General features: G+C 45.8%; 3 protein-coding genes across 3 annotated transcripts in view; 2 read left to right on the forward strand and 1 right to left on the reverse strand.

Annotated features, from left to right (window-relative positions):
* Positions 1-31: 31 nt before the first annotated feature.
* On the forward strand, positions 32-5,861 carry T265_08296 (hypothetical protein; the record flags this gene model as incomplete). Its single annotated transcript, XM_009174052.1, has 3 exons — positions 32-142; positions 4,768-4,892; positions 5,765-5,861. 3 exons carry the CDS (start codon positions 32-34, stop codon positions 5,859-5,861), a joined length of 333 nt encoding a protein of 110 aa, XP_009172316.1.
* Positions 5,862-5,889: 28 nt separating this feature from the next.
* Positions 5,890-21,357, forward strand: part of T265_08299 (hypothetical protein) — a gene marked incomplete at both ends in the record, with an annotated part of 30,966 nt that continues 15,498 nt past the window's right edge. The window contains 7 exons of the mRNA XM_009174055.1: positions 5,890-5,911; positions 6,724-6,936; positions 12,505-12,574; positions 14,360-14,561; positions 15,616-15,906; positions 19,001-19,235; positions 20,481-20,653. Coding sequence (XP_009172319.1) covers positions 5,890-5,911; positions 6,724-6,936; positions 12,505-12,574; positions 14,360-14,561; positions 15,616-15,906; positions 19,001-19,235; positions 20,481-20,653 — 1,206 coding nt within the window. The remainder of the gene's footprint in view (positions 5,912-6,723; positions 6,937-12,504; positions 12,575-14,359; positions 14,562-15,615; positions 15,907-19,000; positions 19,236-20,480; positions 20,654-21,357) is intronic.
* T265_08297 (hypothetical protein) lies at positions 9,842-10,141 on the reverse strand (the record flags this gene model as incomplete). Its single annotated transcript, XM_009174053.1, has 1 exon — positions 9,842-10,141. One exon carries the CDS (start codon positions 10,139-10,141, stop codon positions 9,842-9,844), a length of 300 nt encoding a protein of 99 aa, XP_009172317.1.

Genomic DNA, 21,357 nt, shown 5'->3' on the forward strand with positions numbered 1-21,357 from the left:
AGCTGTAGCACCCTTTCGGTGCCTAGCTGCCATGCCACCAGAAGGAAGCACGAAGGCTGGGAGGATACTGCCAGGTCGCCCATGTCTAAACAGGGGAAGCCGAGTGGCAGAGGTCGGGTTCGAACCACGGACCTTTCGGTCAGTAAATTAGCGCTCTAACCACTTGGTCCATCTCGCCCCATGGCATGGCTTACACCTGAGTGCTACGTGGGCTCGGCGACTTGAACAACTTGCAGATACTAAATGGTCCTAATTTCAGACGATACTAAAAGATAAAACGTCTGTGGATGTGTGCAGACTGGCACATACAATCGTGCAACCTTCCCGGCTCCCTTCACATATACCGGTTCAATTAACCGTAGCCAGGGTGATAAAAATAAGGAAACCGAGGTGATGCACTCGCCAAGAACAGGCTTGGGCAACCTGGCAGTAGCCCATCCATGGTGCTTCCTTCAAGTGGCAGGGCAGCTAGGCACCTAAAGGGAGTTACAGTTAAACGATGTTCTTTTCTGAAGAACAGAAGCATCACCACCACTTTGCTCTGATTGCGTACGGCAGTTTCAGACAACCTAGGGAAGCTCAGAGATAACAGTACTCACTGTCCAGCTGATTCGTGCACACATTAGGCGCACCAATACACCATACACCATTGCATTTCGAACCTTTCGAACTAGGTTAGGTTGTGATTGGAACACCGCTTTGGGTTCCTAAACGGACTAACCCACTTACGGAAACCTGTGTGCACTGCAACACAGTCAGAACTCTTTTGTCAGAAGATGTCATCTCCCCAGAAGAGATTATTCAAGAATGTGGTACTTTGGAACCTGTGTTTGGTCTACGAATGGTCCGGAGAGGCACGCACTACATACGTGCTCAACCCTACCAAGGTCCGCACTTGTATCGTCATAAATACGAAGGACAAAAGGAAACTAGTTAATGTCTCCAGTTCAGGTCTCCCCTGGGAACTTTTCTGGTGATCTAACCTTTCAAACTCACTCAAAAACACTCAAAAACAATTTCATTCGGTTTCAAAAACGGTGAAGTTGACAATACGGTGAACGTGACTCGTCTGCACAACCCTACCGGAACTTTTTCCACAGTTACACAACAAATGTCTGAATTGATTCACTCATAAACACAAATGACATATCGAAAAGTCATACCACTGGAGTTGTGTGCTACTCACTAACCTCATCTCCCATTGTCCCGTTCCCTACCTCCATTTCAATCTAACCCTAACCTCTGTGTTTGACAATAATCTAACGCACCAAATGACTTATTCAACCTAACCGCGCTAGCAACCGAACAGGGCACGCGGCTGTACCGTCTGAAAATCCACAAAACAAGCAAAAGTTTTCGAATGGTGGGCGACTTGTCTTCCGTCCCGAAGTTAGTGCGCGGAAGCTTGTCCAACCTAGCAACCGGTAAGTAGGCAGCGGCATCCTAACTAAACACACGGCATCTTGTTGTGCACCTGTTTTGCAAAATCATCTGACCTAATTTGTATCTTGCTCCATCGCACAGTGTGCTCAAAACGCTCTGTTTCTTTCTCCTCCTTTGTTGTATCGATCGGTGTTGGCTGGTCAGTTATTTCAAAGTGCTACTTTCTCCAATTACGACGGCTCCTGGTCACGTGATGACCTTGTGGGACGATGGTACGTTCCAACGGTTACAGACATGTAATTTCGGCTCCGGAATATGCACTCACTGAATGGAGATCGATACCGGAACAGGTTTTTCCTTGCCAGACACGTTTAGACCAAGGCATATTCGTTCGACGATTGCAGCAAACCATTACTTGTTTACACAATGTGTGTCTCTTGGGGAACATTTGTCGCGTGATAAGATGGAAACGTTTCATTTTGTGGACATCCTCAGAACAACGACTCTAAAATCAAACACTGCGCTAATCTAACACGCTAAGGTACTGTAGTCTAATCTGAATTAGACCAGTCATTCTCCATTTTCCTCAGCATCAATGAGATTAACGGTAATGCATTGGTGCCAACTGTTGGCGCCATAGGGGAATTAGGACAAAAACACTCGGTAAAGAATGGAGTGGGAAACTGGGAGCAACATTAATGAAATAAAAACGCAGGAGTATGAAACCGTCAGGGGGATAGGCCCCATTTACGAACGCCACCCAACACAAGCTCAGTGTACAAAGGCGGAAGTTTAGCTGGGCTGGAAAGTGAAAACATTTCGACCACTGAGGCCAATTTCATTTACAGTTAGCATCACGTGGCCGTCAGCCAAGACGTTTCGAAGTTCATACCCAGCTTGACTTCAGCCGCGTTCGTTTCGCGTGCCTGTGTCTTGGCCTCAAACCACTCAACCTGAAATCATTTTTTTTTACTTTCTTGGCTGTTCTGATTGGCTGACGCACTTGCTTGTACATCATGCCAGTTCAGATGTTGTGTCACGATCGAACTACTAATATGGTACGAAAACGTCGCGGAGCAAGAGGAAATTTTGAAGCTTGAGCAGAGATCTTGTTGCCCAAGTACAACCATTTGACACTGGAAGCACTGTGCAGTTGTTTCGTCCCTACCGAGAACGTTGCGCTCTTAAGAGGGACTGACCTAATTAGATTTATGACCAGAGGAATTTTAGTTTCCGCAAGCGATTTTCCTGGATGCTCCATCGATAAACAAGGAGAGAGAGAGATGTACTGGAGAAAGTTAACATCATTTACGATAGCTGCTTGTAGCTCAGTGTTTAAGGCGCGAGCATACTTACCGAAAGGCTGATGGTTCCAGTTTGAGCTACACACCTTGGCCCCAAGCAACTTGGCAATATCCCAACCCTCGTGCTTTCTTCGTGTGGTATATAACTCTTTCTCCGAATGCATTTTACAGCTGAGTGATTCCTTATCGTGGGTACCTCAGTTATCCACTGAGGATGTCCATTCAACATCTCTAGGGCCTCTCCTACCAGACAAGTCGGCGAATAGAGGTCTGATAAACATTCTCCCGGCTCTCGAGCTTGTTCCTTGGGGTTTGGGTTAATTGACTGATCTCAAGCCGATCGTGACTACGTCTCAGTCAGGTTTTTCAGCCGAAAACCTTGATCGTTCTTCTGTCCGATTTTGGGTGCCTCACAGTGTCCATACACAGCCATGATCTTTGCGGAAGTACCTGCATGCCATGCCGACCGTGCCACCCGATTCGAGCGAAAACACGTGCCTGCTGACACAACCATCCGTCTTCATTGTCACTCATTCCTAGATAGATCCCCTGGTTGAGCACGTGTAGAATTAACGCACTGCACTCCAAGGCTCACGTCTAACGCTCATCGTCCGCTATCCAGGTCTCGTTTCCTTTTTTTTTATTAATAAAGCCTTTATAAAGTCAACACTTCTGGGCAGATCACCCAACAAGCTCTTTTTGCATGCCCTCTGGATACTCTAGTGAATGACATCTGTTGTTTCCAAAACTCGAATATACGATCCAAGTAGAGTTGGTGAACTTACGGCACCGTCTAGCCACTAGAAAATTCGGGCTTCGAATCATTCTGGAGCTGCTGCGGTGAGTCACGTTGCTGTTGGTATGGCCTTAAATTCTCGAGCCCAGGTTTCATCGCTCGACTGGATATCGGTAAACAGCCGACGCTGTGTTGCACTACTTTCTGGCTCACCCTGGTCGAAATACCAAAAGCCATTTGTCATGTCCGTTTGCGAACCAACCAATCGTAGCTTTGCTCTGGCCCACTACGAAGAGCCAGACAGACCAGCAGTTGAGCTACCTGGCGCCCCTTGCTACTGAGCAGCTTTGGAGTCAATTTGACCAACCTTAGAATAGCTTTGAGAGCCAGAAACTGGGGAAACATAACAGGAATCTACCGGAATGCAACGCATTGCAGTCGGTCTCCCTAGAAGAGACTGGCCATAATTTGGAACTCTGCATGTGCTGTCCCCAAACCATTGTATCTCAGAGTGGTCATCATTACTTCTTGATTCCATCGGGTTCAGAGCACAGTTTGGCCTTAGGATCAATTAGATGATAGTTCAACGGTAGTTTGTGTGTGTGTGGAAAGAGTGGAATGGTGAACGAGAATGTTCGAGAAATGGAAGATGTGGCTGAGAGTAGAAGGAAGCTGTCCCTTCCAGGACCTGAAGGTCTTTCCGTGAATTAGTCGATGATAATACTGGAAACCTTAATATATAGTACAGAGTGGAGTCTAGCTGGCAGTTTAGTTGGCCCTTTAACACTACACTTACGTCTCTCATTCGACTAGCTCATTTTAAGCCCTGATCTGTGTGTCGATATCTTCCCTCATTGCCTTGAGTGGCTTTCGGGCTACTGGACCAAGTGAACTTTTTCTAGCGTTGCTCCAAGGTGAGGGACAGTCTTTGTGTTCCGCTTTGACCGGAAACCCAAAAGTGTCCACAGGCACCGTGACAACTAGTGGAGTCCCATCTCCGCTTTCTTTGCTCACCATTGTCGTCAACGATTAGTTGCCCACATAGAATATCGGAGGTGATCCCACGTTTTGGCCTGCGATTTACATCTTCAAAGTGCAATGTCTTACTCCAAGACTTCCCATACCCTTGTGCTTCTCTCAATCTGAAAATGAAGAGCTTGAGTTGGTTGACTGGCAGTCGCATAAGCCGGTGTTGTACTCTGTCGGAGGAAGTCGATACATGGATACCAAAGGCGTTAGCCAAATGCGAATTGATTTGATTCTAACTGGAGATTCAACTGAATCTAGGTTGAATCAGAGGTCAGAGAGTTGGAGAACCTCACACACATATTAGGTGAGCACAAGGGGAACATAGACAAACCACCAAGAAACGCAGACGGATATGGAGTTACTCAAAGACCCAGTAATGACGGGGCACAAGCTAGACACGAAACACAAAATAAATCCAGAAAAAAGCTTGAAAGTTTGAGGTGAGGACTACCATTCACGACAAAGCGATTGATGACCGAGGCGGCCGAAATCNCCACCAAGAAACGCAGACGGATATGGAGTACTCAAAGACCCAGTAATGACGGGGCACAAGCTAGACACGAAACACAAAATAAATCCAGAAAAAAGCTTGAAAGTTTAAGGTGAGGACTACCATTCACGACAAAGCGATTGATGACCGAGGCGGCCGAAATCGTCCCATGAACGAAGTGAGATTTGCTGAGCCTGTCCGATCATCACCGAAGAGGAGTGATCAACATGAAGTACATAGCCCAAACCGGTCAATAGTCCACGTGACCTCACCGTTATCCTACAAACCCACACAAGCTAATGATATTGAACAAGGACGCACGTGAGCGTTCATCACCGGAACTTCGACTACCTAATCCGGACCAAAATAGTTTTACATCCCCACAACCTAAGGGCCTGTACTTACTGGCCAGAATTCAACAGTGGTCTAGTGTTCCTGCCGAAGAAAATTCTCCGTCTGCATCCAAACTCGAACAACCTATTAGCTTACTCACTGGAACCCACAAAGCGTCAAAAGCGAAATCACAAGGGTTGACGCTGGATGGCTACTTGACAAAACAACGCTTGAAATGTTGTCTATAGTGGTCATTTCCGTTTTGAACTATTATACTGCTGTCCGGTTTGACTCACGAAACGTATCAACACATACTCCAGATTGGTAACGAGTGGCTGGAAGCTTCATTACATCATTACATCGGTACTTGGGGCAAGGAGCATGTTGGGGCTTCGTGCAGGTGGTGAAAAGAGATCAACAGTTCACTTTCAATCTAATGTAGGTCTCAAGCTAGTATCGGTTCACTTATCTGCTCTGAGTTCAAGATAGCTCAGCGGTTGAGGTTGGAATTTACTGGCCGGAAGGTTTGTGGTTCGAACCCAATCCCGGCATTTCGACTGCTCCTGCTTGGATAACCCGACGGTAGCTCAACTCTCGCGCTTCCTTCAGGCGGTATGGCAGCTAAGCACCGAAGTGGTGTTGTAGCTGAGCGATTATTTACCACTGTTGTGTTTATTTCCCCCCTCCTCCACTCACGCCAATTCGATACAACGTAATTAATGATAAAGAGGGAAATCTTTGGGAATTACTTATCCCAGAAGCAAACAGTCTAGCAGTCTACAAAATTCATCCTGGTTGCTATCAAGCAGTTCACGATTGACTGTTGAACGTTTCCTCACTTTCCGACTAGTGTAGACTCCGAAACTCCAGTCTACATTACCCGATTTACAATAGGTACGATAAGGTTGTGTTTGGACTAGACTAACCCGGTTTGGACCGCGCACTTGCTAACTAAATCGATATCCTGCTCTGGTTTGCCACGACGTCTGATGATTCCATCAACGCATCACCTACAATTTTTGTCAAAATCATCCACATAAATCCTAAAAAACTGGTTAATACTGCAAGTCTGAAAAGTTTTTTTCCTTGTGTAACCCGAAAAATTAAGGTAGCATTGTTCCTCATTTCAAGGTCAAATCTATTCAGGTGGCCCCAAGTCAACTTTTACATCTTTGTGCGATTTGTTTAGGAAAATTCACATGTTGAACGTTGCTCGAGGCCGGGCAGCATTCATGTCTGATTCAAATTGCTACTCGTTTCCACGGGACTTCTTGTACCGACCGAAAGCTACGGTGCTCCTCTGACAAGGCTCCACGCCCGTCGGTACAACCCAGAGCAATGGTAAAACGAGCACTATTGACGAGTTCGGCTGTTCTGATTGCAAAAACCGACCTCGTTTACAACGGTTATGCTTTCTAGTTATCTTTCATTCTCTTGCTCAACTCTAGCGACGGATTCTGGCCTGTTTGATGCTACACTCCGGCGGTCTGGTTCACAGACTAGCATTCCAACAACAACTGCCTGTCTGTCCAATAAGCCGTCCTTCAGCAGTGTCGATTCCCAACCAGGTCCGAGTGAGCTTAGTCTGACGGATGATGGAGACTCACTGCTTGCTTCAAAACCAAAGTCTTTCGGCGATGACACGGCAGAGTCGGAATCCCGTAAGTTGTTTTTTCCCCTGTACTCTTTCCTTGCCTTTTACCAAAGTTCAAAGCGGCCTCCCTGATTAGGGTGCCGTCTTTCTCGGGTGACTCGTCAACAAGATGATAATGGTGATGATGAAAGATGGTTTTCCGATGGCTGTAAGTTACTTGTAGACAAAAAACTATCCCCATTTTAGAATACAGCTCATCAAGACTAAGCTCACGTCTAAGCAGGGTCGGAACGTGGGTCGAAATAGGTTGGATTTTTTTTTACCTTTGCAGGTGCAGCGGTTCTTAGGAACTCGTCTATCTCGTCTGCCCTTATTCAAACGTTCAAGATAATTTTTGCGAAATGGCGGTCACAAGGCGTTCTACAATCTGAAAGACCCAAATCAGCTGTTCGGAATGTCTCTACTCAATCGATTAGGTACAACTGCCATCTTTTCATACAAAATAAGTAGAGAACATTCCTAATTGAACATTTGAGAGCAGCGGTTGGTAAACCGTTCAATATTTCCTTCTTAACGTCCAGTTGCACATGTTATTACCTGATTGAATCACAGTATTGATCGACCGCTTCACAGCGCTCATGCTTAGTCGACCTCGGTCTGAAAAAAACGTATGTGGAATGTATGTTGTTGACCGGTTATGTGAGTTTTTTTTGGTGGGAATTTCTCCACTTCTAGGCTTCATTATTATGTAATATCAACTGGCTCGTTAGATGAATACGCATCCGAAAACAAGTCGGAAAAGAAATGCCGAAACCCCCTCAGGCGTAGCGTTGCGTTCAGTCTGACGCGCCTGCGTCGCACGCATGCACACACACGCACGCACCGCACGTACGCACACGCACACGTACAGACGCACGCACAGATCAGCACGTTCGGAAAAGGAAGGTGATACACGGTTTTGTCTCGAGTTTGTTAAGGCTTCCAGCACGCGCTCGTGAAACTGAAAATTCTCGAGTGAAAGCTTCCGATGAGACTTCACTACAGCAGTTTACAAAACTGTACCATTCGTCTAACATTGCACACGGGCCAGGAAAATGTATGAAGGCCAACGGTAGGCACGTGAATATGATGCGTGCGTTCACCCAAACGTTTCAATGGTTACCTTATGCTTAGCTTATCTGGTGAGCAACACTGTCACGTCAGCCCACATGTACTTTTAAATCGTGGACTCTGAAGCATACAAAATTGAGTCCATCATACACCTCAGTTTACACCTCCTCTTGACTCAGGTTAATGGTCTTGCCGCCAAACTGCACTATTCCGTTCGCGATCGTAGATAATCGAAAAACCCAATAGTGCAAAGCGGAGGGTTGTCGAGTATCATTGAATAACTTGTTCACTTGGCAAACATTGTGACCACTCATGAGTCGCCGAGTCGTTTATCCCAACTGATGATCCATCTTCAATGATAACCAACAGATCACGTGACTGTCTTCGTGTGTGTTTGCCTGATGAACCCCTATGCAGGCCTTGATGGCTGATCTCTTTGAGATGGCTCACATCTTTTTCTCTTCCGCAGCAGGTTTATTCAGGAAGTAAGGGTAACGGCGTTCTCAGTTGGGGCATGAACGTTTCCTTCTCACAGTTGTTAATCATTACGGTTGTATGCAGTCCACACAGAATAGGATTAGTTTCTGAGAGGTTTGGTAAACAATCGTTGGATTTATTGCTGCGCAACGTTTCGCTTTTGACACAAAAGCTTCGTCAGGCCAAGTGAATAAGTAACTAAGTAGGTTGGTTGGGTTTTAAGGCAGTCAGGAAACCAATCCGTGAGATTCCTTATGACTAGTGACTTGATCAGTACTGGGTGTTCAGTCTGATGTTCCTGCTTGTTGGTTAGTGGGGATGACTAAGATTTACGATAGATTGGTTTGGGGGGGGGGATTCGGCTTTCTGATGAACCCGGATTTTTTCGTCCTTGCTTTTTCAATGGAAAATTCCTCTTGGAGTCGTTCACAGATTTCCTTCACCTGTGTTCGTCCAAGGGTGCTGGGACAATTAGTTTGGGGATGGGGGTGGGCTGGTTAATTGGATCTAACGCTACTTGGATTTTGTACTTTTAGACCCAGGCGATTTCGCTGATAACTGCACACCGCCTCGTGTCATCTCGGCTGATCTAAGACCGCTCTCCACACGTTTGCAAGTTCTACCCCCTCTATTCTATTCACACTGGGATGCTTGGCGATTTCCACCGCCTCGGCCACCAGTCGCTGTGGTTTGAATCTTAAACCCCGTCTCAGGATGTCCACATTTTCTGAATCTATCCTATGCTCAGTGTCTAGTGCACGCCCTGCCACTGCCGAATCTTCGACTATCGCCTGAACTTGATGGCTGATCTCTTTGAGATGGCTCATATCTTTTTCTCTTTTGCGGCAGATTTATTCAGTAAGTAAGGTTACCGGTGTACTCATTCGAACGTTTCCTGTTCACAGTTGCTAGTCATTACAGTTGGATTAGCTCCAAAGAATACCGAAAGTACGCAACTTTTTGGTTCGGCCACGTCCGTTACCGGCTGTTCCAAGATACTGACCATCAGGAATGACGTGCAAAAACCTACAACGATTTAACATACGATGAAAGAAGAGTAGCGTAGATCCGTTGTATGTGAGTGACACTCACACCTTCAAAATAATGTGTCCGACTGTTGTCAGGCTGATTTCAAAACCAGATTACCTGTAAGAACTGATGGACCGCTTGTCCTGCATACCATCACTAGCCTCGTGTCATCTGAAAACCAGCGAGTCGGTTTGGTTATTTTATCGACCCGTTTCCCCACATGTCTATATTAACACTTTCGGTCTATTCACAATTGCTCTCATAGCTTCCGCCAAACAATCGGCCTTTCTTTTGTGTCCAAAAGGTAACGATCTCCCATCCCTTCCCCTATATTCGACGGTGTTTGCAGTCCTTGACTAATAATCGGAACGTATTACCTTTCCTATTATTTCCGGAGATTTCCTCATAGTATAACGCCGTTTCATAACTGCCCATCCACGTTTTCTCTCATTCACACGGCGGTCACCGAAATTAGTTGAGCCGTATTCCACATTCTCTTGTGACAGTACAGGAAATGCCCAACCGTGCAGTCGTAGATTCGCCCAGCGGACTGCCGCAACTTCCTCCCGTAATGATGAGAAGCACCGAAGGGAAACGGCACCGAAAGTCTCGTCACGGCAAAACGGTTTCTTTATCAGGTTATCACGGCGGTGCATGTGTCTTGTTTGTTAACACACTCACACTCATGGTCCTCACACAGATGTCTTGTGCGTGTGTGTGTGTGTGTGTGTGTCAATTTGGTGTTCCCCGAATTTGCTTACAAACGGAAACGTCATCAGACCTTCGGGTCAAAACCTGGTTAGAGCCGAATCCCTTTAGACAGATGTTCCCGCGAGAGAGATCGATAGACCAAAAACTCAGTTTACCCAAACGGTACTGATTACGGATTCGTCTCGTCATCCAGAGCGAATAAGCTAGGACACCCCAATTTTCCACAATGCTGTATAGACGCATCAATTCCTCGACTTACTTTCCTCTGAGCAGGGGCCACGCTAACCTGTTAACGGCCCAAAGTGAGTTTTACTCGGACAAGAGCTGTCCCGTTCTCAGAAAAGCAGAATACAGCTCGGTTTCTGGTCATTCGGGTCTGTTTGTTTTTTGGTGAGTTCTGATCACCCATACATACCAATCGACTGAGCACTAGCCAGCAGACTTGTGGGGTCACTCCATACTACCGATAATCTATAAGTAGCTTAGAGGAAAAACAGAAGAGGAAACCTTCCATACGAAAAATCGTCATTCGAGGGACTAGTCAACACTTGTGACCGCGTGATGTGGATCGTGTGACATGAGAATGAATGGCATTATATTCTGTATACGTGCGAGTGAACCTCACTGCTAATCAACCCTTTGTGACCGAACGGTCAAGCGTTCTGACTAGCAACCGGGAGGTGAGGGGTTCGAGACTCTCAAACAGAGTCTTGTGAGATGCGCACGGCTGATAGTTCCAAGTAAGGGTGAAACAGCTTTACAGCGCTTTTCTGATTTCCAGCACAGACCAGTTAAACCACAAATTAGCTAAGATGGTCGGAATTCGAGAACGACCTACCGAGATAAACTGTTCAGAGCTGAGAAAAATCAACTTCTGTTTCGAGCGAATTCTTGCACAAGAAAACAACTTGGTTGGTAGCACACCATTTTGCCGTGAAGGTTAAAAGTGTACAGTATTAAGAAATCCCGTCATCCTTATCAGACGCGAACAATCAAGGTTCGCTAGATACGGGTATCCTGTACACAATTCAATCGTTCATCGATCAACCCCATGCCGTCACCAAAAACCCATTAAAGATGCAAACAGATCCATGCTCCGGCTTATTGTATAACGTTTGAAATCGTTCCTCACTTGCTACAAGCCTGACAGCATGTTATTCACTTTCCTCATATAAAAAACATCAGCGAAAGTGACCCCCACGCGAACGAATCACCGTCGGGAAGTACCAGGATGTTTCGCCGTTAGTGAGGCGGACCAAATAAGTTGAACCATCCTGAGAAACTTGTTTTTAGCGCTTTCTTGATTTCAAGTTGCGCTTTAATTTTGTTGGTCCGTTAGCGTATGTCACTCGCAACTGTGATTAGCTTCAATCGTGCCGACGATGACGGACTGGACACTGGAGCCGTGCTCAACCACTGATCGGGCCACGCTCGGGCAGGGAGGGTTTGCTGAGATTGTGGGACGGTATAACGGGATTCNGGCAGGGAGGGTTTGCTGAGATTGTGGGACGGTATAACGGCATTCCTGGTTATATGGATTGATACAGTTGAATAAACTATGCTTCTCATGAACCCATCTGTTTGGTGACTGCTATTCAACTATCAAGCACTTCCTTATCAGCTCTGAAATGTTCGCTTCCTCAAGATGGTAATCAAGAAGCAACAGGAACCTTCCCTATTTACGGAGTGTTTCTATTTTGGGGGCTCTCGTATGCGGGTTTCTCGGGGTGCCTTTTGAGTGCAAGCCGAAAAACCAGGGCGAATTAGATGTTGTTAGGTGAGAAGGTCCCGGGCTACGGTGAATTTCTGTTTAACCCTAATGGGCTAGTTACCTTGTGCGAGTTTTAATTACCAGATGTCCTCCGTTACGTTCATGGCCAAAAGTTCAAATCAATTTCACGTCTAACCTTATTGTCATCAGTCATTCATAACCGGATCTCTTCAGTCAAAACCTCACACCTTATCCCATGGAGGCTACCTTGAGTAAACAATTGTTCATATAGAATGCCGTTATTGGTCACCCAATTGGTCGCACCTCATTGGCTGACCAATCACCGGCGGAGGGGATTGAATGGAATGGACTAATGTTCATCAACACTGGTAACTGCGGATTCGCTGCTCCCGTTTAACGATCGTTCACCGTTACGGCTAAGTCAAGTGACACTGAATGAAACTCTTCACATGCTTTTGGAACGCACATCATTTCAGGGTGATATTCCGGGCAAAGTGGTGTTGGCTAATAACTTCTTTCCTTATGAATGAATAACCACATGACACAACCTCTTTCTGTCCAATCCTTTCATCGTAGGACACGTGCTGCGGATGAAAAATCGATATGATGGTAGTGAGATGGAGTCACGGTCTTCACTTTTCAGGAAGTAAGTTCATTTAAAGATAGACTTTTTATACACACGCCCTTATTTTAAAGACACGGTCAAGAGACAGCGATCCTCGGAATGACATTACTCATGAATGATCCGTCAAAAGTGGGTCATTCGTTTGAAAAACTTGGTACAAACGCAGGACGTGGATAAATCTGTAAAACTGATGTAAATGACGCTTTGCCTTACATGTAAACACAAAATAATGATGTCTTTTGGCCTTCTATGTTTACTGAACCAAGATGCGGTTCGAACAAGTTATCACTTTGGTTTATTCCGGCTTATTTCTTGAAAATATGAATTTCCCAGCAAGTAATCAGGCACTCTTCCAAGGAACGTGTTTCTTTATCCAATCACACAGTCAGCCATTTGACTACGCATGCAAGTTTAGAAGAAGTTAGCAAAGGTTGCCCAAACCAAGACAACTTCCTTTGGAAAATCTGCAGCAATGTTCCTTTCAGTCACAACTTCGTCAAAGATCTCGACAGGAATTTGCTGCCTGACTGGGACTAAACTGAATCCAGCTGAATCTCTCGTTTACGATGGCTCGTTTCAATCGAATTTGCTGCACCAAGCTGGTACGATTTTCAGGATGTCGCAATACCTTTTTGTCAAGAGGTAACACTACTCGTAAATCGCCAACCGAGACCTGAGTCGGTCTGTTGCGGACCATCACAAACGAGGGATTCACTTGAGTCTCCTATCAAAAACCACATTCGTGTTCAAATGAGAGCATTTACTGACACCTGTCGAATTCGGGTTCAAGTAGAACACAAGGTTCACGGAAAACTCGGGGCTACGTCCCACCTGATGAGCCCTAAAAAGAGTGAAACTGGTCGTGGGCTTTCGAAGAGTTTTCATCAACCGTATTTGTAGTGTATTACATCTATCCAATGTTTTTTAGTCAAGTTCTTAGGTTCTTACCCGAAGAACCTTGTGTTCATCCAGCCTGAGTGGATGTTGACAAATCTACACAGTTTCAAAACCGCCCCGATCACTAGCACCCTTTATTCAGAGTGTGAGTAGGTCGTCAGGTGGTTTGAGTGCTTCCACATTCCTAACGTCATCTTGTCAATTTGTCTCACAGTAAAGTGTACGGCGTGTGTGAGAGAAGGATAGTTGAGGAATCTCACGTGACCTGTGTCCTGACCACAGTTTTGGTATCCTGGCTTTCTCCACTGAACCAAGCGGTACCAGTTAAGTTGTTTCCTTTATTGGATCACGTAACGTGTCACCTGGTTGCCACCTAATGCGTGCAGATCAATAATCTGACGTTCTAAATACTAAGAGCTGCGTGATTATTGCAAATCGAATCCCTGAAGTTGACTCAAAAAGTCACGTCGGACACATTCACACTGGTCGACTACCACTCAGTATAGCCTTCGTGAGTTGTTTCATGTAGAGCTTTGGAGTGAGATCTGATCGGAGTCACTTGCCTGTCACGGTGTGACATTTTTTAACACGAGACTTACAGGCAGTGACCAGTGGCTTCGTGAAGCGCGTTTCTTATGTGGCAGGCATCCAGCGGTCCCGCCCTGTTGGTCAAAAGCTACGTTGCTATTCTACTTTACCAGCGAAAAACACTGAATATTTGTTGATGGGTCCTTACCTCAACCCTGACGGTTTCATGAGTGGTCTGTTACTAAGAAGACCGAATAACTACAGGTTCTTTCCATCCTTTTCATTTGCTCGTCAAAAATTATCGGTAATTCTTCGTCTGATCAAGCATACGTTGTGCGATTACTCACAGACAAGTTGTTTCCCTCCCCTTTCCAACCACAGGGAAAGCGTCAGTTCGGTACAATCTGTCGCCGCCGGTCAGGATACAATGTCAGATTCCTCACCTCGCACAACTGCGATCGATGCATTCCCTGAACTGGTCACGACCAACTGGAGTGATGATCCAGAGATGATCGCCAGTGAAAGCTTTGAGGCCGCAGTAGAGTTGCGGTATCAGTTCCCTAATTATCAGATGCCGGCAAAGGTACGTGAACTTGATGAGATACGGTATCACAGGTAAACGGTATGAATAAGGCTGCATTTGGTTGGGAACAAAACAAGCGGGCGCAATGAACTGAACTGAAAAATGTTCATCGCTAGGTAATTCTCCGAATGAATGGGAACAATCCATTCCAGTCTAGTTTCAGCTCCTTTTGAGTACAGTCATACCTGCCCCATCCGCTTTTTTGGGCGCTAAAGTACCAAGAATCGTGTCGTACATTGGGAGAAAGTGATTGTGGGGATAAACAGATGACTAAGGTTCACTAGTGGACCTTTATTGGTTTTTATTTTCCGCTTAGTGGAACACTCCTCGAACATTCTGCCATTGACAGCAACGCTGTCGGATCTTGAATAGGCCAATCCCACAGGTCTTTCGGTCCTCATTTGGACTCATCAGGTTGGTGCAGAGAGGTCAGATTGAAATTGCATGTGAGTCCCAGATTCGATCGGTCACCAAAGAAAACTATCCAGTCGTAGTCAGGTTATTGTCCGAATGAACCAATGGCTGGTTGAAATCAAGTATTCTGTGTCATCCTGTCATGTGTTCGGCTGTAATCCCACTCGATACAGCTCATGATTATTTCAGCACCTTGCGCATCTAACGGCAGTTAATACCTCGCACCTGATTGGTCGGTTGTTCGCCGCGTTCTCATTGGCTGACCTGTGGTAAAGGATTCTGATAAATTGGAAGACTAGATGACGATGAGTCAACATACTCATCCTTGTGCATTTCAGGAATTCTGTAAGCATAATCACGACTACATTGTTTCTCGGTTTAGTTCCTTTTTTCCGCCCCTATCTCTAAAACGATATGTGTACAGGTTATCAGGAGAGGGGCCGGCAGCCAATTTGAAACGGTTCATATGACAATCGAACCCAAGTCGTCCACTAAGCCGCTCCTTCGCAACCTCATCAGTATGTGTAGCCCGTTCGTACTTGTGTAATTAAGATACTTGATAGTACTTGGAAAAAGAGATGGTGTGCAGAGGAGAGGTTGAATTGAATGTCTCACATTTGGCCTTTATCCATTTGAACAGGGCATCAAGAGTGAGGACTACATACGGACATTATGCCTGCTAGAATTTCACCAGAAAACCCAATACATGGTTCGTCACCTGAAGCAGTATGAATATTTGCTGATACGACCATGGCCAGCGGAACATCAGATTCTGGCACAGGAGCTCTGTCTGGATCGAATTCCCAAATTGATCGATCTCTTCCGAAGTCTTGTGACCTGCATCGATCGTACGAAAACTGCTCAGGGCTACGTGGGCATGGCAGAAGCGGTGCTTGCCTGGCTCACCGATAATTCCAAGGCGAATTTAAAGGTTTGTCTCTTTACTTTTACGCGGTTGCTTATTTTGAGTGGTCCTACGTATATCGATGCCACTGAAGTACTCTTTTGAGGTTTCTGTATTCATTTTCTCGTCGTAGTCCTTTAGCTGTAACACCCTTCCAGTGCCCAGCTGACATGCCACCTAAAGAAGGTACAAAGACTAAGATACTGCCAGGTTACCCAAACCTAGACAAGAGTAGTTGAGATATCGGGGTTGGATTCGAAACACGAGCCTCGTAAAAAGACCGAGCTATCTGGAGTCCCCTATTCCGCCAACAGTGACTGTATTGTTTTCTTTGAGTATTTCCAGCACGGTCGATCAAATTGGTGGACACGTACTAAGAGTTGAGATGTTCTCACCCAGGCCAGGTAACGTATCAGTGCCTGACCGTTGCATTAGCCTTAGCATTTTGATCATGTGTGACAGAAAAATTATCATCTACTGTGTTCACGAAAGAAAGTTTCTCCCGAATGAATTCGACCGTTGGTCGTTGATCATCCCGTCTGTCTGCATGAAAGGAGCGGGTGATAGCCGTCTTTTGTTTCTGCTTAGAGCAGACAGCATCGTTCTTTCCATAGTCATATGTAACCATTGAGTAATAACTCGAGCGATACCGAATCCCGTGTATATCGGAAAGGTGGAATGCTCCCAGGGTGCGGCATCTCTTTAGAGAGAATTCTGTTTGGGCTTGCAGGGGTTACCATTCGAGTCCCAGCTTCTATCCAAGACTCTGATTTCTAATAACATGCTGTTCGGAGCGAATATTATCAACGGATCTTGACCGTAAGCCTCGCTCCCCCCCAGAAAGTTGTACCACTCCTCTGACCGAAAGAATGGACAAAACTTTGTAGCATTTTCGTCGCCTGCGAGCTGAAAAATAGCATAAACGATGGACAGCAGTTGTTTTTTAATAACGTGATACCATTGTTTTCACAATGGGAGCAAAACTGGGACTTTAGCATGTTGCATTCACTAGTTCGACTAGGCGCCTTATGAAGCAGCAAACAGCACGTATTGTGAAGAGGTTATGAGCTTCATTCCTACTTGGAGTAGTGTTCAGTTTCGCTGAAGATCTACTTCCATCAAAAGTACATCGCCTACGACATAACTTCGTCCGGCAAGCACCGTATTGACAACCTGCCCCTGCTATTGTATAGTAAGGTAGAACAATGCATACATAGTATTGCATGACTGATTATTGACGGGAAGGGGAAAGGAATTATCACTCCAACCTTGTCCAGAAAGTCTTGTCGCGTCTATCCTTAGAATAAATTTAGCTTTTTTGAGGCCATTCATGATGAATACAGCACGAATCTAGTGTATTTTTTAATAGTGATCTCATCCTGTCAGTGAAGACAATCTATGCTGAAAAGCCTAGACGCACTGTGCAACTGTTTCATCCTTATTTGGGCCAGCTGAAACAGCATTTTCCAGCAGAGGTTCATCGCTCGCAGTTTCGTTCATCACGAGCAACCTTCATCAGGAGTGATGTTTATCAAAGTCACAAGCCACGGAACACGTGCCAACGATTCCAACATTGGGGGGTAGTCAGTTATTCCAGTTGGCTGAGTTCGTGTTTGGACCTTGTTATGTCTTGATGTACGGTAGTGCAACTCTGTATCGGTCCCTTGGCTTCCTGCTCCGCCCACTATGGTATAGCAAAAGGCACGGTAGCTCTACACAGCCCTTTATGGAGACAAAGGAAAATCATTACAACTGTATATATATAGGGTAGTCACAGAGTGTTCCACAAGGTCGTGCCAGAATGTCCGTGAGGGGGCGAGAACCGTCGAGTCAAGGTGCTTGACTCGGATTGGCTGGCATTCTGACCAATCAGGGCATGCCTACGTCTGGCCCGTGTCCTGCACGTGACACATGCGTCCAAATGATGTGATGTTCGGTTATTAGAGACGGCTGGCCCCCGAACAGACCTATTGATTGCTTTGAGACTGGGAGAGTTACATTTGCGTGACCCTGTTTTTTTTTTTTGGGGGGGGGGATGGACTGAACAATCCTGTCCTTACATCAGCTACTTGCAGGCCCTCAGTTTGGTCGGCACTTTTGAAATGACGATGAATTGCTGGGGTTTCTACACATTGACGTCCTGCATACGGTGTCCGCGATTCGATAAAACAATGTCTTATGGTTCTCTGTCAAGACACAGTGAAACTAACAAGTATTATTCCAGCCCTCGTACCTGAATAGCAGCTGCATGCTTAATTCCCCCGTGGCTTTGTACCTCACACACGCGATCCTTTCGATCATCCGGTATGACACGGTCTTTTCGGATGCACTTTTTGCCATTCTGGTCGAAACGCGCCGCGCATACGTGCGATTTTGATGAGACTGTTGATATGGTTTCAAACATATTGTCTAACAGGCGAGGGGTTCTCTGTCAAGACACAGTGAAACTAACAAGTATTATTCCAGCTCTCGTACCTGAATAGCAGCTGCATGCTTAATTCCCCCGTGGCTTTGTACCTCTCACACGCGATCCTTTCGATCATCCGGTATGACACGGTCTTTTCGGATGCACTTGTTGCCATTCTGGTCGAAACGCGCTGCGCATACTTGCGATTTTGATGAGACTGTTGATATCTTTTCAAACATATTGTCTACACAGGCGAGCGAACCAGTCTATCATTGGTTCCACTGTCGTTTTGTCTACTTGCGTTTCGGACGAATGAAGTAGTCTAGTCTTCCGAATACTATTCATTGTTCTACCACTTCATTTAAACAAAGCTGATTCGTTTTGTTTATTTAAAATTCTGTTGATTGGTGGAGCGAACCGGGACAAAGAAGTTGAACGCTCCGATTGAACCGGATGTCGACGTTATCATGGTCATTAAGGTGTTAGTTAAGTGGTGGGCTTTCAAATAATCCATCCACCCTGGACAAATATCTGCCGTGGTTGATGCGATAAGGGAACCCATACTCAAGTGTCTGGCACAGTTGTTTGCCCCGTGGCTTGGGACATCACTTGCGTTAGTTATACACATTCTCAACCGTTCCCTTTCTCTTTGGTTCACTGGGTGAGTTCATTGGATTTATCTTTGATCAATACTTTCTGCTGATTTCTACTCAGATTTGGGCGCAACATTGTCAGGCGCTGTCTTGCACGAATATGCTGGATTGCGTTAGCAAGTGGGTTCGAGACTATGCTCAACGTCATCCGGATATTGTGCGTCTGCTCCAGACTCGGCACAACAAATTCGTCCTGCTCGATGGCCTAAAACACATGCGGATTCTCTACTTCAACTTGCCTCTCATCGCCAACAACATTGTCAAGGATTTGGACAAGAAAACAAAGTCGTACAGAGGTAGGCATAGGATGCAACAAGTCTGCAACTTTTGTTGGGTTATCTACTAACGTTTGAGAGTAGTATCGAATGAAACTTCAGTGTCAGACCTCACGTCAGCTGTCAAAAGTAGTAGCAATTCAAATGAGTGTTCATGCTTATATCTTTGTAATGTACTACTCATAAGGTTGCTGAAAATCCATCGACAGCCCACGACCGGTTTCGCCCTTCTTGGGGCTCATCAGGTAGGCGCAGTCCCCGGGTTTCCGTCAACCTTATGTTCTATTTGCTATTTGAGTGAATATGCTTCCCGAAGGATTCTTCATGTTTCTGGTCGCACTATGATCAAGATCTCGACGTATGCCTGAGTTTGCTAAAAATCTCCGGCGGTCCACTGCCAGTTTCATCCATCTTGGAGGTGTGAGCTTGGGAACCAAAAAGGGGCTCTGGAAGAGACTTCAGTAACCTTATGAGTAGTGTGTTGTGTTCAGAAAAGGAGCTTTTGGGTTTCTTTATGCAAAACGACAGAGTGTTCGCTCAACAGAACACGGTTCTTCGAGTTTGTTTTCGCGTTATGTGTCTACCTCTTGTCAATAGTCTTCTCCGATAAGATCATCCACCTGATGCAAAAAAGTCCGTAAATAACAGACTGTCAGAGAAAATGAACCGGGTAAGGTAAACATTACTCAGTCACAACCGCTACGACCCTCTGGTTCCTGAAACAGCATGCTCTTGGAGGTTTCAAAAGCGCTGTACGGCTGTTTCACCCTTACGGAAGGCCACTAGCATAGCGCGTCTCACGAAACTCCACGCCGTCTAATTGGTCGAACATTTCACCCACAAGAGGCAGTCTGATCAACCCATCCTTAAGCACCGTCACTCGCGGAACCCGTGTTAACCGATCACGCTTGTTTGTCTGGTTCAATGGGTGGTAACTTTTCAGGGGAAACCTTCACGCACCCTGTGAAATCATTCTTCTAGTGAGCTACTTATAGAAAGTTGATAGTGTGAGGCGAAATGGCGATTTCCAATTGAGGTTTTGTCGTATACATCCGGATTCCTATGACTGTGATGAATTTTCATGTTTTTACGATGCGGTTCATTTATTTTTACGTCCTATCGATGTGGATCACCCAGTTTTGTCACTCAGCTTTTTTGCCCGTTATCGCGTAACGTTTTCTAATGTTTCCTCTGGAGGACTTTGAGTGCCAACTTTACAAAAGAGTTACGTTCTCAATTTCATTCATCGTCTTTCTTTTCTTTCAGCTGAGGCGAAAATCTGGCAACAGATTCATGGGCACCTAGCCAGTCTACCACAGACGATTGATGACGTCTGCATGCCTCTAGTGAAGAAGATCAATAACGGACAACTTCAGTCCAGTTTGGATAGAAAGGATGCCATCTTCCGACAACCAAACGCCACAGTTACCCCCTATCAAGTGAGTAGTGAGTTGTGCTCACGTTTACTTCACTCCATCCACCCTCCAACAACCACAAAACTGAGTTCACATCATTCAGCATAGGTCACTTCGTGTTGAAGATCCTGGACGCACCGTGCAATCTTATCAGTGGTGTGAATTTCCAAGGCCTCTTTAAGACGGGTTGGAAGCTGAACACTGCTCTACTCGACCACGAGTGGCTGACCAACAATGTGGATATAACTCCTCTACATCACTGTCGTGGTTTACATCACGTGACCCAGTGCTGGATGTCTCCTTGATTGATGACTTATCAGAAGAAAGAGGCTCATGCAAATTGTGGGATTTCACTAAGGCACGTGTGGTTGACTTCCGGAATCAATAGCCTGAAAGAGCTAACCACGATGCTGTCACGCTCAACGGAGCAGACGCCTTGTTCATCCATTTGTACCCCTACCGTATGGGTCGAAACGGTGTCTGCTCATCTCTGTATCGCCGAGACTAACACACGCATCGTTCTAATGTTTGAGGCATCGGATTTTGAATTTAGGTTTTCTATTTCGGGTTGAAATCTGCTTTCGAGGACTCTGCGGGAATACACCAACTAGACACAGCATCTGATGGGCTGTTTTTCGCTTTCCGTGTGTCAAACTAACGCGACGGACCCATTCATGGAATGACGCAGATGCTTTCTGCTCCTTAGGAAGCTTCGAAGGAAAATCCAG

The sequence above is a fragment of the Opisthorchis viverrini genome, assembly GCF_000715545.1.
Source record: "Opisthorchis viverrini unplaced genomic scaffold opera_v5_209, whole genome shotgun sequence".
In the NCBI taxonomy this organism is placed as follows: domain Eukaryota; kingdom Metazoa; phylum Platyhelminthes; class Trematoda; order Opisthorchiida; family Opisthorchiidae; genus Opisthorchis; species Opisthorchis viverrini.